Source organism: Sander lucioperca, chromosome 19 (assembly GCF_008315115.2).
Source record: "Sander lucioperca isolate FBNREF2018 chromosome 19, SLUC_FBN_1.2, whole genome shotgun sequence".
Lineage (NCBI taxonomy): Eukaryota > Metazoa > Chordata > Actinopteri > Perciformes > Percidae > Sander > Sander lucioperca.
In genome coordinates, this window is record NC_050191.1 from 15473372 (window position 1) to 15487593 (window position 14222).

Sequence of the window (14222 nt, forward strand, 5' to 3'; positions counted from 1 at the left end):
AGACACACTTACCTCAAAGAACTGTCGCAGTCAAACCCATCATCCTTTTGAGACTGTTTCCCAAAGCTGACGGCTAATTTTGGGCTGGTACCGCCGCTGCTAGTAGCGCTTGCTGTCCGGAGGATCAACCGGTTGTTGGCAGGACCAACCGGTAGGCATCTACGTGTCAAACCGCTGACCCTGCTTCCTGGACAGGCTGGATGTATCCGAATGCTGCTACAAGCACTACGAATTATAGACAACTTCATGGCTTACTAACAGAGTAACTTCACGTTACTTTTAGTTTTGTAATTGTGGCGTATACGGTTTTCTTGTCTTGTTGGTCTTACGGTGGGTAGCAAGGGATTCAACTTCCAGGAGGAACAAAAAGAAAGTTGTGGGGGCGAGTCAACACAGGGTTCAGATGGAGGTATACTCTTCAGGGGCAGTCGGAAATATGAAGACATCGGCATACACGACCAATGCACAAATGTGACGCTTTATTATAACACAAGCTGTATGACATTTGGGGCGCGGGAATGTGGAAGTCACGTTCCCTACTGCGTTGCCAATCGTTAACATGGATGGACCGTTAAGCAACATTTCGATCATGGAATAACTACAATATAAATTACATCATGTAATGCGTAGCCTACCCATTTGTCTTTCCTGTCCAAACGTTACTACTAAATGTCGGCTGGTTGCTTTGTTAAAAGACCGCAAGAAAATATACCCAACATTTGGCATAGGGTATATTTTGTTATTAACCAGGCATACTGGAATAGTTGCTTCGAATTTCCGAGGTACACTTGAATGCAGCAGCCCCAGAAGAAGGGATTTGCTCGAGGTTACGAGCACGCGCGTTCACGTGCTATGTTGACACAGAAAGATGGGAGGATGTCAGTTCAGGCCAAGTAGGTTCACAAAGTATGACTTGTACTCAAAAGATGATGGCCTATAAGGCCTGGGGTGCATATAATAGAGAGAATATGTGCATGTGCATGAGAAATAACACTTAAATTATAACTCAGCTCATCTGGAACCACCACTGAACCTGCATAGAAAAACTCTTGGAAACAGTGCAGCTAAGGTCATTAAGTCTTGTCACAGTAAAAGAAATATAGGCTGCACTGGGTCCTGGAGAATGACCACCCACCACTGAAGTTACTGGTCAAATCCCAAATAGTCCAGAAGTGTTATTGCATGACAGGGTTTACAGGAATACCTTAGTCAGAAGTTTAAGTTTGTATTTGTGTGTGTGTGTGTGTGTGTGTGTGTGTGTGTGTGTGTGTGTGTGTGTGTGTGTGTGGGTGTGGGAGGGGGGTTCTGAAAAGGGAAATTAAATAAATAAAGAAAACAATAAAAACCATTAAACCCAGTCATTATAAAGAACTGAATGACATGCACCGCTATGCATAGCACTGCCACAAGGTAAAACCATGAGACCACAATGATGCCAGCTACACCAAAAATTAACCTATGGGCATTATCTTAAACCATACGTACAGACTACATTTGAATACAGCAAAACAACAAGTTTACAAATGACATATGACAGAAGAGAGGCGCATTGAATGTAGTAACATTAAGTATAGGTTCTACACAGGTGGAACACTGCAGACACTCAATTGACCACCAGTAGCCGAAATGAAAAGGAGCAAGAATTAGCCTACCTAAAAAGGGATGAATAACCATACAATCATATTAGTATGTGACTTAATGTACTTACAGTTCAATGGATGCACACAACATTAAAAAACAAAGGCAATAAATCAGTCACACTGGAATCAATACAATGTGATTGACCAGGCACTAATAATGACTTTACTGCAACATGTATTTAAAAAGTTCAACAAATATTTAAATGTTAAAACAAGGCATCCCCAAGAATAAATAAAGACTTGCTACATTTATATGAAAAGACAACAAAAGTTATTCCCCACTGTATACTCATGCTTATATATAGCCTACTGATTTTGCTGCGGGTACAGGGCTAATACACAACTTCCTGCTGCAAGTATCCTAATGAAGCATAATTTGAGAAGGTGCCTCTCTGCCTGGCCCCTGACTTGCCAACTACAACCATTTTGTTAAATGATGGAAAATGCAAATTTATGCTAACATCTAAGCAAATGTCAGTTAATTTCAAATCTGCCTTAATTGGACAATGGGGCTGGCAAAACCTCATTGGTCTGTCTGTGTGTGTGTGTGTGTGTGTGTGTGTGTGTGTGTGTGTGTTCTTGTTTAACTATATTGTGGGGCCAAAATGCTGGATCCCACAACTTTAAAGGACTGTTTGAGGGGTAAGACTTGGTTTTAGGATTAGGGTTAGGGTAAGAGTTAAGGTTAGGCATTTAGTTGTGATGGTTAAGGTTAGGGTAAGGGGCTATGCACTGTGTGTGTGTGTGTGTGTGTGTGTGTGTGTGTGTGTGTGTGTGTGTGTGTGTGTGTGTGTGTCACAAGTGAGTGGTTGTGATTTGGGCGTGGATGGGAAAATGTTGACGTTAATTCACATGGGCTTGGCTCTATGCTCTATACCGGCCACATCAGGACCGTCTGCTAACTCACAAAGAAATCCTTCCGCGGTGTGAGTCAAGGTTGGTGATTAACAGATGTCGACTCGCCAGAGTCATCTTTAGAGATTCCCGTCAAAAACACCTGTCCTGGCCCCCCCTTTACATTTATTCAGCTAGCTACAAGAGGACAGTGGCACTCATGTCATGCATTATACACACCAGCTGCTTACATTTCGTCCTATCCAATTGACACTCCGGGGATGCAGCGTCACTGCAAAGGCCAAACCGACCGGACTTCATTCCTGAAGTCACATCAGAACAGTCGCATGGCGTGGCGCAATCCAACAAATCCGCAGTTGAATACCTGTTTGGCTCCAAAGATAGCTGCGTTACGCATGTAGGGCCCTACATTTGTTCTTGCTCACAGCCGGAGCAGTCGACTTCATAACTGTAGGATGGTGCTGTGGCACCATGGTCATCTTACATTAAAGGACAAAGTTTGATATCTGTGGACATCAGAACACAACAGGTAAGAAGCTTTCCTTAGATCTTCTAATCCTGCATGAAATTAAGAGAGTGGATTGTGGCCGATATTGTTGGAAATTATTAATATAGGACCGTAGGTTACCCGGTGTGTGTTGGTGTCTATCATACAATGTGCCTGGGATTTATGTGGTAATAAATACTCAGTATTGTATTCTATATAAACACTTTATTTAGTGAGGAAATCTCATTGAGATCAATATCTCATTTACAGTGAGACCTGATTAAGCTGTATCTGAAAAAAATCTAAAAAATAAATGCACATACTGCAGATTTGATATAGTTTACAATTTGTAACATACATTTACCATATACAGTCTTAACTGTATGTACCCACAACATAGCCTTGCAATTTACTTTTATAATAGTTTAACCATGAGATTGAGCAGTTTCAGATCATCTGAATAATTAACTATCAAAGTAGTGTTTCCCAGGAGCATTGTAATAGTCTACAATAAATAATATTCTTAGCTGAAAGGGTTACTGAAGTATGGGAACTTTTGATCTAGTAGCCTTTTGAAATTCCCTCTAATGATGTCACCAGCCTCCTTATTTCACATTGGAAATATATATATTTTTAGTTTTAGGTATTTTAGTTTTTCATTTGAAATCACTCAAACTGGAGATCCAAGATATTCCTGTATCTGCTTAGTCTGATGCTCCAGTTAGATTCAAAGTCAAAATGAGTTTCTGGATAAAGACGTCAGACACATCACAAGTTACAAGAACTAGTTTGGTGAGGAGCAACACCTTTTGATTATTCTCTGGAGAACCTGTTAGGCCAGTGCTGGGTGGGTGACAACTGAAGGAAGAAGGAAAAGGCGTTTAAACATGCATGCCAGCTTAAATGAGACACTGGTTGTGTTTAAACTTGCAAATATTTTCTGTTTGGATCTTGAATGTAATCTGTGTCCGTTTTTTACATGTTGTTCAGCCATCTATGGTGAAAAAAGTTCAATTCCATGTGCTGTGAATCTTAAGATTTGTTGTTGTTGTTTGCCCTTTCAGTTCATTCATCGATCTTTACGGAGTCATCTTTACCAATGTGTGTTAGAAAAGGAAAGATAACCAGACAGAGGAAATCATCTTGACATCGATAACCTTGACTTGTTCTCCAGAACAACCATGAGGGACAGACTGAGCAACCTGCAGGAAGTTTCCAACGGCCATATGGAGCAGATGGAGTATGCCGAGTCCACTGTCTCCGACACCTTCAGCAACATTGACCTGGAGATGGAGTTGCCCCATGAAGCAGTGGTGTTTGAGGACAACAGCCCTGCTCTGGAGGATGTCTTTTCCCAGTCGCAGGATATCCACAGAGAGATCCAGCTCATCCGTGTGGAGATCAAAAGGCTTCGTGAGCAAAACTCTCGCATGCTGGGTGTCACCACCATGAGCACTATCAAAAGGGACTCCAATGTTATTGGTGCTGATATAAAGGCTCGGGCTGAGGGTGTGCTGGCACGCCTGCGGGACATGGACGGCGAAGCTCACAAGCTAGAAGAAGAATATGGCTCCAATTCTGCCATCACACGTATTGCCAGAACCCAATATGCTTGCCTCAGCAATGGTTTCCGCGATACCATGTTTGACTATAACGAGGCTGAGATGAGCCATCGGGAGAACTGTAAAGCCCAGATCCAGAGGCAAATGGAGATAGTGGGACGTGAGGTGACAGGAGAGGAGGTGGAGGAGATGATTGAGAAAGGTCAGTGGAACATCTTTAACGACAACATAATGGCTGAAGGCAAAACTGCTCGATCAGCTCTGTCCCAGATTGAGAAACGTCACCAAGAGTTGGTTGATCTGGAGACCCGTATCAACGGCATCCATGAGATTTTCCTGGATATTGCCCTGCTGGTGGAGGAGCAAGGCCCCATGCTGACCACCATCCAAACCAACGTTCAGAAAACCGATGAAGGCATAAAGGAGGCCCTCGTCAAACTTGGCAGAGCCAAACGTCATGACAAGAACAACCCCTTTAAAAAGATGTTCTGCAGCTGTTTCCCATGTGTAGACTAATTACTGTACAGTACAGAGATTGGCAGCTGGATGGCAAAATATGCATTGTGCTGTCTCCAGACAAAGACAAGGACATTTTAAAACAGCTATTGTATGTTTCATTAGTACAACATTCTTATTGTCACAAAGTCTTTATCAACATGGCCTGGGGAGTTATAGATAATGATACAATTTCCAGGATGTAAAACAAAGGTTTGAAGAGGAAGTTAAAACTATTTTGTCTAGATTGAGAGACAAAAATGCTTGGTTAAAATATTTTACAATTTATGTCAAATCTGAATTAATTCCCCCATGACTCAGGTGTAATGCAGGACTGAAGCAAATGGTATTTATTGGTGTTCATGTTTTGTCATTGAAAAACATTTTTAAAAAAAGTGCAATTTTCAGGCATGCTGCCTGACGCGATGGTTCCTGATGCAGCAAACGGCCCTAATAGTGAAGCCCAAAGAAACATTAAGATATGCATGTTGTTCTTATATTTACCATCTCTTTTGAGGACACCAGTAACTGAGGAGTGATGGGAGTTTAAATAGGATTTATTGGCAGTTTTAATGTTATGCAGGGATCACTCAAATTATGTTTTGTGATGTACCCTAATCTGTTACTTTTCACTGCTATTTCTATGAATATATGGATGATAAAACCTTTCTTCTGTGGTGTCATGTATATTACATAAACAGTTATATTAAAACCGGCGTGAGTCTGTCTTCATTCTTGTTTGATCATGAAATTTACATCATATGAACAAAGACCTGTTGAGATGTAGTGTTTAGTATACATTAACACATTTTCTTAATTCAAGTTTTCAATCACTCAGACACACAAGGGGCACTGCTAAAAATGTTGGGTCGCAACAGCTCAATAATGACACAACACCTATAATCCCTGCAAGGGGCAGATTATGGCTGTCATGGGCCCCTAGGCTACTCTTTGTGTGGGCCCCCCCCTCTTACTCATCATACTTTACCAGAAGGTATTTAGTGCCATGCTTGCATGCTAGGAATATTAAATAGCCCACACGCACACACTTGGGTTACACTGGCATAGACTTTACACTGAGATAGCTTTTACTATAAGCAGCAATGCTACAGAAAAAGTAATTCACAGTGCATCTGCAAGCTGGTAACAGCATTTAGTTTTCTAAACCAGCAACTAGAACATCTGCAGAAGCACATAACCCCCTGCTTTGTTGTCAATTTAGGGATTATTTTTTTATTTTATATTTTTTGGGGCATTTTTAGGCCTTTATTTTCACAGGACAGATGAAGACGTGAAAGGGGAGAGAGAGGGGGAATGACATGCAGCAAAGGGCCGCAGGTCGGAGTCGAACCTGCAGCCGCTGCGTCAAGGAGTAAACCTCTATATATGTGCGCCTGCTCTACCAATTGAGATAAACCGGCCACAATTTAGGGATTTTCTTTAGTAGATCTTGGTTTCTTTCAACTGTTGTGCTTTTCATTTTTTCGCTCCGCTGTCATATTTCATTTTTTGCCGTCTTGCTGTCCAGTAGCAGTGATGTATTGTTTAAAAACCAAATTAACCATATGAATCTTATGGCCACAACTAACCAATCATCTGCTTCATTTAAAAAAAAAATGTTTCTTATGGGCCAATAGGGGTCAAGGTCTTTTTTCCCTCTGAAGTAAATGTATATAATTAGAAACAGTCTGGCCAATCCGGGGCCCTTGCATATGTGGGGCCCCTAGGTAAACCTGTGCATTAATCCACCCCTGTTCCAGGTTCTCTGTCCAGTCCTGGATCTTCTGAATCATCCAGGGCCCTCTCCACCCTAATGGTACCCCAGACACCATCTACTCACACAGATGTTATCAATTAACAAATATATGGCAGCTTGTGCTGCATTAGTGCTGTGGTGCACTGTTAAATATTTAAGTCAGATTTCCTCAACAACTTTCTCATGAATACTTGTCCTGAATGCATTATTTGACGGGAATGTTGTCTTACTTAATCAACACTGCTTTCTAAAGTCTTCAGGAAGCAGCCAAAGAAATGCATCTTTCTTTAAGGAGTGTTGCAGTAGTGGGAAGGCCCATCATATGTCTGTCACCTGAAAGGGGCGGCAGTGACACACATGCTAAACACAAATCAGACCTCCTTCAACAGAATAAAAAGATGTGCTTCACATCCACCTTGGATCAAATAAATCAGTGTGAGACACATTGAAGGGATTTACTTGCTTTCTGATTTAGTGGGATCCAGTCACAAGAGGTAAGATACTTTGAATTGATAGTTGAATTATATTTTCTTATGGAATATGTGTAGCAGAAGCACCTGGAGACAAGTGGATAATTGGACTTCATTAGTGCAGAAAGATGGGGCTGATTCAATGGCTATCAAGAAGAAGACTTGTTTTTCTTTATACATTGAGATAGCTTCTAAAATAGTTTAATTATTTTGTTTCACAAATATGGTATAAGGAAATGGATATTCTGTGTACAGACTGAGACTGAATGAAAGAATCCGTGGCAGAGATTTAGGCAAGCACCACCATTTTTAAAGTTTTGTGCAGCATGTGGTTGACAAAATGAATGTACTGAAGAACTACTTAAACATGTTTTCTGCCCTAACTCTACTTTCAAAGGTAATGCCTGTTTTCAATAATATAGTGTCTTCCTTGTCCCTGGTTTGAAAGAAAATGCATTGAGCTGTGACTGCTCTCATTGTTGTTCACCACAGAAATCACACCTACTGCAGATAAGCAGAAACTGACCAGTCATTGTTGCAGTAGTTGTATAATAATGACATGTTAGCTTTGGATGGGTGATGTAGTTTCCCTGGGTAAATTACCTATGAACCTGTACATGCTGTCATCACGTTACTCAATGTGTAATGTCAATCTTTTTTTTAAATTTTTTTTTTATATGGAATCCTATATATCTTTTTGGAAAAACATTAATTTCACATTTATCATTTTACATAGTATCAGTATTACTGCAAGTAGATTCACATAGTATTGTGCACACAAAAAAGTGCAGTACATTAGGTAACCATTTTACATTCTGGCTCTTCCGAAGGTTTTCTTTTTAACATTAGCTTATTTACAATGGAACATGGGAAGCTTTCACTTTAGATGAAAACTTAAGAGTGTGTTAAATGCAATAGATAATATAAATCACATTATATTCTTACTCATTTATTCTATAAAGTCAGCTAAAGTCTGAACATGTAGGTTTAGTGTGTAATGTACTGAAAAACTTTTTGGACCTTGAAGGGAAAATGACAACCTTTTTATAATTTGGGAAACACTGCATTTCATCACTATGAGGAGGGTTATACCATTAAAAAGAGACCTACAACCCAACTTGTAGAACACATGTGATACTAATTTTGCATTATAAATTGTATCTATTTGAATGTCTTAAACACCTGGAATTGTTTCAACACTACATCAGACCAAAAGCTAGACTAGAGATGAGCACAATAACCAACACATTGTTTTGCACTGGTCTCTCAGGCAGAATGCGGGACTTGTTGGAGAGGCTGCAGACCATTAGGGAGGAGCAGGAGGACTGCGAGCCAGAGTTTTTTGGAGCCGACTATGATGTAGACAAGGAGACTTTTCCCCAGCAGGCAGTGGTGTTTGAGGACTCCTCACCTATTGACGACATCCTGAGAGAGGCCCACTCCATACGCAAGGATATCTCCTTTCTACACTTAGAGGTGGCGCGTCTGAGCACACATAACGAACGCTTTGGCACCTCTGTGCGGCGTCTCACCCTACTCAAAAAGGACTCTGACTCCATTGCCAGGGGGATCCTGCAACGTGGGGAGGCTCTGCACGTCCGTCTTCAGGCCCTGGGTAAAGAGAGCAGCAGGTTAGAGGTAAAAGAAGGTCCCAACTCGGCTGTTAGTCGCATTGCCCGAATTCAGTATGACACGCTGACCCGTGCCTTCCATGCTGCCATGAGTGACTACAACGAGGCAGAGGAGATGCAGAGAAATGCATGTCGGAAGAGAATCCAGAGACAGGCCTCCATAATAGGTACTGAAATCACCGATGTCCAGCTGGATGTGATGGTGGACAAAGGTGGTGAGGGATGGGCTGAGCTGTCCCAGAGCCTGCAGACCCAAGGTGCACGCTCGTCCTGCTGGGCGATGTATGAGATCAAGGGCAGACACAAGGAGCTGGTGGAGCTGGAGGTCAGGCTGAAGGAGGTCCATGAACTGTTCCTGCACATGGCCGTGATGGTGGAGGAGCACGGATCCATGCTCGAGAACATTGAGTCTAATGTGTGTGGCACTGAGGAATGTGTTGACAAAATCAACGTTGACTTCAAGAAGGCCCTAAAGTACAAGAGGAAGAATCCTTTTCAGCAATGTTGTCCCTGTCTTCCCTGTTGGAGACACAACCAAACTTTTTAGGGCTTACTTTGACTTTATGCAATTTTATGTATGATTTGAAAAATGAAAAACATTTACCTGTGTAAAAACCGTTATGAACAGCTAAAAAGAAATGTTATGCAATGTGTTGAATTCACAGTAAAAAAGCACCCTCATGAGCAGAAAGTGTAAGACAAACAGCTTTGCCCTGAAGAGTATAGCACACTGTATTTCTCTAAAGATGTAAGAAGCTTCTTCAAGCATTTACTGTGAATTACACACATTTCATAACATTGGAGTTATCAGCTGTCAATCTACAGCAAAATATCATTTTGTTATGTGGATCCAAAATAATCCAATTGTGGATGTGTGTACGACAGAAGTTCACAGATGAACATGCAATATGTAATTTTCTGCCGCTAGGGGTAAAGTCTATGATGTAAACATGGACTTTTGATGATGTCATGAAGTTGCGTGGGATCATGGGAGTTGTCTTCTATCTTATATAATAAAGTACATCATCCATATAAATATGTAAATCTTTACTTTCAGGATAAGTTTACAATGCCAGTTGCAGTACAGGAATCACTGACTCAGCAGCATACTGTAATATCTCCCCACAATGATTACAAAGTGTGCTACCTTTATTTTTGTTTTAATCCCAAACCATGTGTTGACCATAATCATTATTTGATTATTGCAGTATTTATTGTTTGGTATTTATAACACAGTTGTGCTTTTTTTTTTTTTTTTGCATTTGTGTGAGAGGATTTTTTTTAATTTCTTTTTTTATAACCAGAACAATGTGCATGTTACTGCAAGTTACTGTAGTTTAGATATAGCATTCACCCCAGATGAAAAGGCAAACAGAAATTATGGTTTTGCAGCCTCTGCAAAGTCACTCGCTAGCAGATGTTTCAATTGCAAATATATTATACACACACCATTAATTGTTGTGATAGACTGCATTTAGCTGTCTAGTATCAGTGAGGTGCTTAATAGTATTTAAAAAAAGTTGCCATTACATAATGTCAGGGCTTTTTTTTTTTTTTTAATTTATTTAATCTCAGACTTTTTGCCTTGGCTGTGGAACTGGTTTTCAAGGGACCAGGTCTTGAATTGCTGAAAGAATTCACTGGCTTCGTCAAAAAGTTCTTGGTTTGTGTTCCAAGCCGCCTTTGGCTTCAAGGACACCGCAGGCTCTAACGGCAGACCTTTGGTTTCATACACAGGCTTCTCTCTGCACCTCCTGGGGGGCAATTGATGGGTGACATAATCAGTTGTGTAGCTGGTGATGTTTTCAAAAGGTTGTGGTTCTTGCACCTTTGGGACTGGTTTAGAGTTAGGTGCAACTTGAACAGAAGTTTTCTGGGAGCTGCACTTGTTTGCTTTCCATGCTCTGAAATCATCTGAAAACAAGAGACAGCGAGAGTGGATTTGAAACAGGATGTGTATATTTGTTTACTATTTCTGCGATGTACGACTATACTAACCTTCAAATTGTTTACTTTGGTGAACTGATGTGTTGTCCTCCAACTGGGATGCCATTTGGTTTGCGACTAAGCGTGTATGATTATGTAGGGGGTTGCTACACCGGTGGCCTACGGGTGGCAAAGATGGCTGCGGGGCCTTTGGGATCCTTTTTTGGACCAAATAGTATGATCTGAAACACATGTTAATGAGGTGAGATTTTTTTACTTTAGAACTTTTTTCATTTCAAAACACTTCCAACATCGAAAATTCTCCCCATGCTCTGTAAATAATGTGCTTCCCTAAATCCTGTCCAAAAAAAAAAAAAGTTGATCGGTTAGTGATTTTCAATGCATCTCAGGAATTATTTTATGTCCTGTCCTGTCCAACTCCAACTTTGACCACCACACCTAGGGCAGCCTGAACATGTGGCACCCAGGTGGGTGGAGAGCCAGCTGTACTGCATCATGGACTATTGGCTCTCACAGGTGGAGAGACACTAGCATCACTCTGCCTCACCCACCAGGAACATCAGTCTTCACAGCTTAGAGACTATGGCTTGGGCCATAGGCTCAATCACCACTGTGTTACCTCCTTCAGCAGAGACTTAACCAACATTTATTTAAATGAAAATATTCGGGATTACACCTTTTAAGTTATGGTATTTCACTAAAATGTGTCTAGAGAGATAAGATAAACACTTTAGATCATACCTCACATCTGCACTCGTCCCTTTCAGTGCATGGTAAGGGCCTTTATGTGATGGGGCTGAGACGATAGCCTTGTAGCAGAGTGGGGAAAGGAACCTCTCCTGGTACTCTGTGGTCATGGAGGCCCGTTTCTGGACTGTCTGAGAGCCAGAGTGCTTCCTGGACATGAAGGCAAGACCAGTTTACAGTTTCAACAATTGTGCATTGGTTAACCCACATTAGACATTCAATGGCATTAAGACGAGGTATAAAAGAAACAAGTCAAAAAAGCTAAAATTTAACAAAACCCTCAGATATTGACAGAAAGCATTTAAAATGTTTTTAAGCATATCTAATTTTAGAATCCGCACAAAACCCCTACAGGAGAGAGCCCAGCCACACATTTTTGTAGGCATATCCCAAATTTCTTTAGATAATTCCATTGAAAATTATATATTAAGAAGAAGACAAATGAGAAATACAATTATTATTAAACCTTTCTGATCCACACAGTGCCTGAGTAGGGATTGCATTATTTATCTTTTACAAAAAAGATTGCTCCATAAGTGACAAAACTGATGTTCAAAGATGCTTTGTGTCCATTGATCAAATAGCTTACACAAGGATAGAATTCAAAATATTGCTCAATGGAGTTTAGTTCAATAAGTTTTACAGTTTTTGAGAAAAACTAGCTAGTGACTGAGTGATGGACATAACATTTTTTGCTCAATTGAGCCTACATTTGGGTGAAAGTTGCAAAGTGGTAGCACGCACGACTAATTATGAATTTTCAAAGTTTAAAGCTTAAGCGTTAGACGATTGCTGTAGCGCCACCATCAGGAGTTCTGATGGTGGCGCTACAGCAGCCGTTTTATATTAGCCCACAAATCCAGTTGAGGAAGTTTAGCATGAGCAAAGTTTGGAGATGTTTCATGCTAGGGAAGGCAGACTTCCTGATAGGAAGAAGAACATGAGTAATAATATTAATATCCGCAAATTCAAGAGGACAATATCCTATTTAAAGAGAAATAGAAAAGGAAAATTTGAAAAAAAGAAATACAAGCAGGTCACTAGCTAACGTTAACGTTAGAATTTTGTGTTTTCTTCATGAAAGCCCAACCAAAATAGCAATATCTCCATAAATAAAGCATTGTCAATAGATCACCTCACCTCATATATGTGGCTTGATTGCCGTTTTGCTGCGTATCTTGCAGCCTCATGGTTTTGAGGTGAATTGCTCGTCAGGCGGTGTGGATGGGCAATGTGTTAAACGCAGACTACTGAACGAGAGTAGCACGCAGCAGCCGAAAGCTTCTAAAAATAAACACTAGTGCATTACTCTAATGCACAGCTGGTTGTCAAGGACGCTGCTCGTGATGATGCGGTTTTTGGCGCGTAATGAGGATTCCAACCCCCATGTAGTAAAGTAGTCGGTCACCCTGTGCAAGATTATGTTTTATTATGTTTTACAGACTTTTTTTTGATATGCTGAATATGCAAAGTGCAGATGGATCGTATATTTTGCAACACGTACACACTACGGGGAGTAAGATACATTCTGACCTCGTGAAGTGGTTCCAGGTTTATAGGGCTATAAGTGTATGTAACGCATAGGCTATATGATTTCTGGTAAATACTCAGAGTCCTTTAGTATCTTCAGTCTATCCTCTACCTTCATAATTAAAGAAGTGCACAAGTGCATACTCCCAACTCAACTTAACATTTTTACGCTTGGTCAGGGCCCCTGGCGTCACTGTTTAACGCACTGGGTACCCCTTTAGTGTCATATTTCAACGTGCAAGATAGTCAAATATAATATAATATATTATACTATAGTCAAATTGATTGTATCCCAATCGCCCTTCAAGACGAAAACAATTATTTCAAATTACACAAACAAACCGACCCAATACGAATGCAATGGACATCTATGCATACATGCAGACTAACAATTTTTATTTCGTCGAAAAACTGTAACCTTATAGTTTTGTATATTGTGTTATGTTCATGGTTTTGTTCTAAATCATTAGCGTGCTGAATGGTGACGTCATTGCGCCATAATGACAAACATCCAACATTCCCTACTGTCTGTGGACATTCCCACTTGTTCTGAACGCAGCACGGTTGACGTACTGGATGTGGGCGGAGCTGGACCGAAGCACAGTGACGGTGACGCACTGAATGTGAGAAGATCACCAGTACCTTTTCCGATTTTCTCCGAGTAGTTAGTAGCTAGTAGCTAGTTGGTGAAGCACACAAGCCCAAATTATGCTAAAAATGTCTCTATGAAGTGCCTCTCTGTAACGTTAGCTGTTAATAGTTGTCAACAAGCGTGACATTTGCAAGTTCGCTCGAGTCTGCCACTCCACAAGTTAACGTTAACTGCTAGCTGCGCTAACACTGCGCTATAGTAACATAGTTCTACTCATGAGGCATCGTTGATGTGGTACTATGTAACAATGGTGTACATTGCCATCCCCGTAGTCATTTGAAGATTAAACACGAAAAACATTTAACCACAATCTTTGTTGTAGGTGACGAGGTTTTCAATATGAAATGCAGCAAAAAGCGGTGTATATACCAGGATGGCCGAGTGGTTAAGGCGTTGGACTTAAGATCCAATGGACATATGTCCGCGTGGGTTCGAACCCCACTCCTGGTA

At 40.8% G+C, this 14222-nt stretch overlaps 4 protein-coding genes and 1 non-coding gene across 7 annotated transcripts in view; 3 read left to right on the forward strand and 2 right to left on the reverse strand.

Annotated features, from left to right (window-relative positions):
• The window catches only part of mthfd1l (methylenetetrahydrofolate dehydrogenase (NADP+ dependent) 1 like), a 38976-nt gene extending 38429 nt beyond the window's left edge, over nt 1-547 (reverse strand). The window contains exon 1 of the mRNA XM_031322151.2: nt 13-547. Coding sequence (XP_031178011.1) covers nt 13-248 — 236 coding nt within the window. The 5' untranslated portion in view covers nt 249-547. The remainder of the gene's footprint in view (nt 1-12) is intronic.
• A 2025-nt stretch (nt 548-2572) lies between these two features.
• stx11b.1 (syntaxin 11b, tandem duplicate 1) lies at nt 2573-5763 on the forward strand. The gene is made up of 2 exons (XM_031322185.2): nt 2573-3024; nt 4047-5763. Exon 2 carries the CDS (start codon nt 4164-4166, stop codon nt 5058-5060), a length of 897 nt encoding a protein of 298 aa, XP_031178045.1. The 5' UTR covers nt 2573-3024; nt 4047-4163; the 3' UTR covers nt 5061-5763.
• A 1298-nt stretch (nt 5764-7061) lies between these two features.
• On the forward strand, nt 7062-9531 carry LOC116066229 (syntaxin-11-like). 3 transcript variants are annotated; one of them, XM_031322181.2, is made up of 2 exons: nt 7062-7289; nt 8536-9531. In XM_031322181.2, exon 2 carries the CDS (start codon nt 8541-8543, stop codon nt 9441-9443), a length of 903 nt encoding a protein of 300 aa, XP_031178041.1. In that variant the 5' UTR covers nt 7062-7289; nt 8536-8540; the 3' UTR covers nt 9444-9531. The 3 variants fall into 3 exon arrangements, with proteins under 3 accessions (XP_031178041.1, XP_031178044.1, XP_031178043.1); XM_031322184.2 differs by lacking the exon at nt 7062-7289 and adding an exon at nt 7417-7662; XM_031322183.2 differs by lacking the exon at nt 7062-7289 and adding an exon at nt 7417-7558.
• An 896-nt stretch (nt 9532-10427) lies between these two features.
• Nucleotides 10428-13110, reverse strand: LOC116066232. The gene is made up of 4 exons (XM_031322189.2): nt 12731-13110; nt 11585-11740; nt 10895-11064; nt 10428-10810 (listed from the first exon to the last, which is right to left on the reverse strand). Exons 1-4 carry the CDS (start codon nt 12778-12780, stop codon nt 10458-10460), a joined length of 729 nt encoding a protein of 242 aa, XP_031178049.1. The 5' UTR covers nt 12781-13110; the 3' UTR covers nt 10428-10457.
• A 1029-nt stretch (nt 13111-14139) lies between these two features.
• Nucleotides 14140-14222, forward strand: trnal-uaa. Its single transcript has one exon. It is a non-coding gene; the product is annotated as a tRNA-Leu (tRNA).

What these genes read in the sequence shown, in the direction of transcription:
- stx11b.1 (XM_031322185.2), top strand. Translation starts at nt 4,164, where the DNA reads ATGAGGGACAGACTGAGCAACCTGCAGGAAGTTTCCAACGGCCATATG.
- LOC116066229 (XM_031322181.2), top strand. Translation starts at nt 8,541, where the DNA reads ATGCGGGACTTGTTGGAGAGGCTGCAGACCATTAGGGAGGAGCAGGAG.
- LOC116066232 (XM_031322189.2), bottom strand. Translation starts at nt 12,780, where the DNA reads ATGAGGCTGCAAGATACGCAGCAAAACGGCAATCAAGCCACATATATG. An exon ending in AATCAAGCCACATATATGAG is followed by an intron (nt 11,741 to 12,730) that starts GTGAGGTGATCT and finishes CTTCATGTCCAG; the next exon opens with GAAGCACTCTGGCTCTCAGA. An exon ending in CCAAAGTAAACAATTTGAAG is followed by an intron (nt 10,811 to 10,894) that starts GTTAGTATAGTC and finishes TCTTGTTTTCAG; the next exon opens with ATGATTTCAGAGCATGGAAA.